Consider the following 1,399-nt stretch of genomic DNA (forward strand, 5'->3'; position numbering starts at 1 on the left):
GGGTTCGAAATATCCGGAAATTTTTCTGTGAGTATGTTTGATAAAGACACATGCGTAACATACGCGTCAAGTTTGTAGTTTAAGTAAAACTTCAACACCGTTACCGAGTCGACGGTAAGCTGTTTTAAGAATTAATTGAGGAAAATTTTGGACAAAATTGTAAATTTAAACGTGTACGTGGTGCTTTCTGCATTATTTCTAAACGGGTGCAATGTTATTGCAGCTTATGACAGATCACCTATATCCAGAAGCTCAACATCAACTCCGAGATCATTTGCTAGATCACTTTCAAGATCGATTTCCCAATCTCTTAGAAAAGGAAAATCAAAGGCTGAATTCAACGTCGATGACCTCCAATACGATGGAGAGCCCATTACCTTCGCTTGTATAGCCAAAGCTAAGTAAGTACCATAAGTAGATTATTCATGAGCATGCTTTGGTTTATATTTCCATTTTCTCACATTTTTATGCAGTCATCGTGAATTTTATGTGGAACATGTTAATGACACTATCCCAGATTATTTGGTAAAAAGTCTAAACAATAACAGAGGTCTGTCATTGTTTTTCCTTGGGGCTGGAAATGAAATTACTTCAGCATCTGGTAAATAAAAATATATTTTTTTTAATCTAGATTTTCTATTTTCCATTAAAAAAAATCTTATTTTTCTCAATTAGGACTTTTGTTTAAGTTTGCCAGAGGTACTTTTTTCTTTTTCTTACTTTTGAACTTTTTCACTCATAGAAAGACTGCTTGTTTTTACTTGAACAAAATTCTATTATTTTCTCCATAGAATGGTTTATTACATCTGGAAACAATGTTTGTTTCGTATCGTATTGCTATTCAGATAAACCAAGAACTGGATGTCAAGCAATTGGACATTTGGATAAATTGGTGGTAACAAATCGGCTTGAATATGTGGCGAAAATGGTGCGTGATTTGGTGTTGAATGTACGATATCAATCTCAATCTTCAGCCGGAGATAATATTCTCCATATGTCACGGGTGGATGTGACTGGTTTCAGTTTTGGTGCGCATATCGCTGGCAGAACTGCCGAATATTTGCTTAGTAAAACAGGCGAAAAAGTTAGAATGTTACTAGGTATTTATTATTTTGCACAGTTTGTTTGCATTATTATGAGAGCTATTATAATTTAAAAACTTTAGCATTGGATCCATCCAGAACCCCTCCGTTTCTGGCTAAAACTCCCAAAGACACAATTAAACCAGATTTAGCCGAATATGTTCAAGTGATTCATACCTCGAGTGTTCAGGGAATGACTAAAACTAGACTTGGACACGTTGATATCTACGCTAGATTAAATGGTGGCCGAATCCTGAGTAATAATCATGGATTAGCATTTTTCTTGCATGTTGCAACAGCTACCAAACGATTTTATA

General features: G+C 35.0%; 1 protein-coding gene across 1 annotated transcript; it reads left to right on the forward strand.

The window, feature by feature from the left end:
- Positions 1 to 223: 223 nt before the first annotated feature.
- On the forward strand, positions 224 to 1,339 carry LOC116350096 (phospholipase A1-like; the record flags this gene model as incomplete). The annotated part of the gene is made up of 5 exons (XM_031781818.1): positions 224 to 401; positions 474 to 601; positions 676 to 699; positions 792 to 1,100; positions 1,166 to 1,339. Coding segments are annotated over 5 exons (813 nt in total), but the record flags the coding sequence as incomplete, so codon positions are not given.
- Between the last annotated feature and the right edge of the window lie 60 nt (positions 1,340 to 1,399).

This window comes from Contarinia nasturtii, unplaced genomic scaffold, assembly GCF_009176525.2.
Source record: "Contarinia nasturtii isolate CC-2019 unplaced genomic scaffold, AAFC_CNas_1.1 Cnas_scaffold_3590, whole genome shotgun sequence".
Lineage (NCBI taxonomy): Eukaryota > Metazoa > Arthropoda > Insecta > Diptera > Cecidomyiidae > Contarinia > Contarinia nasturtii.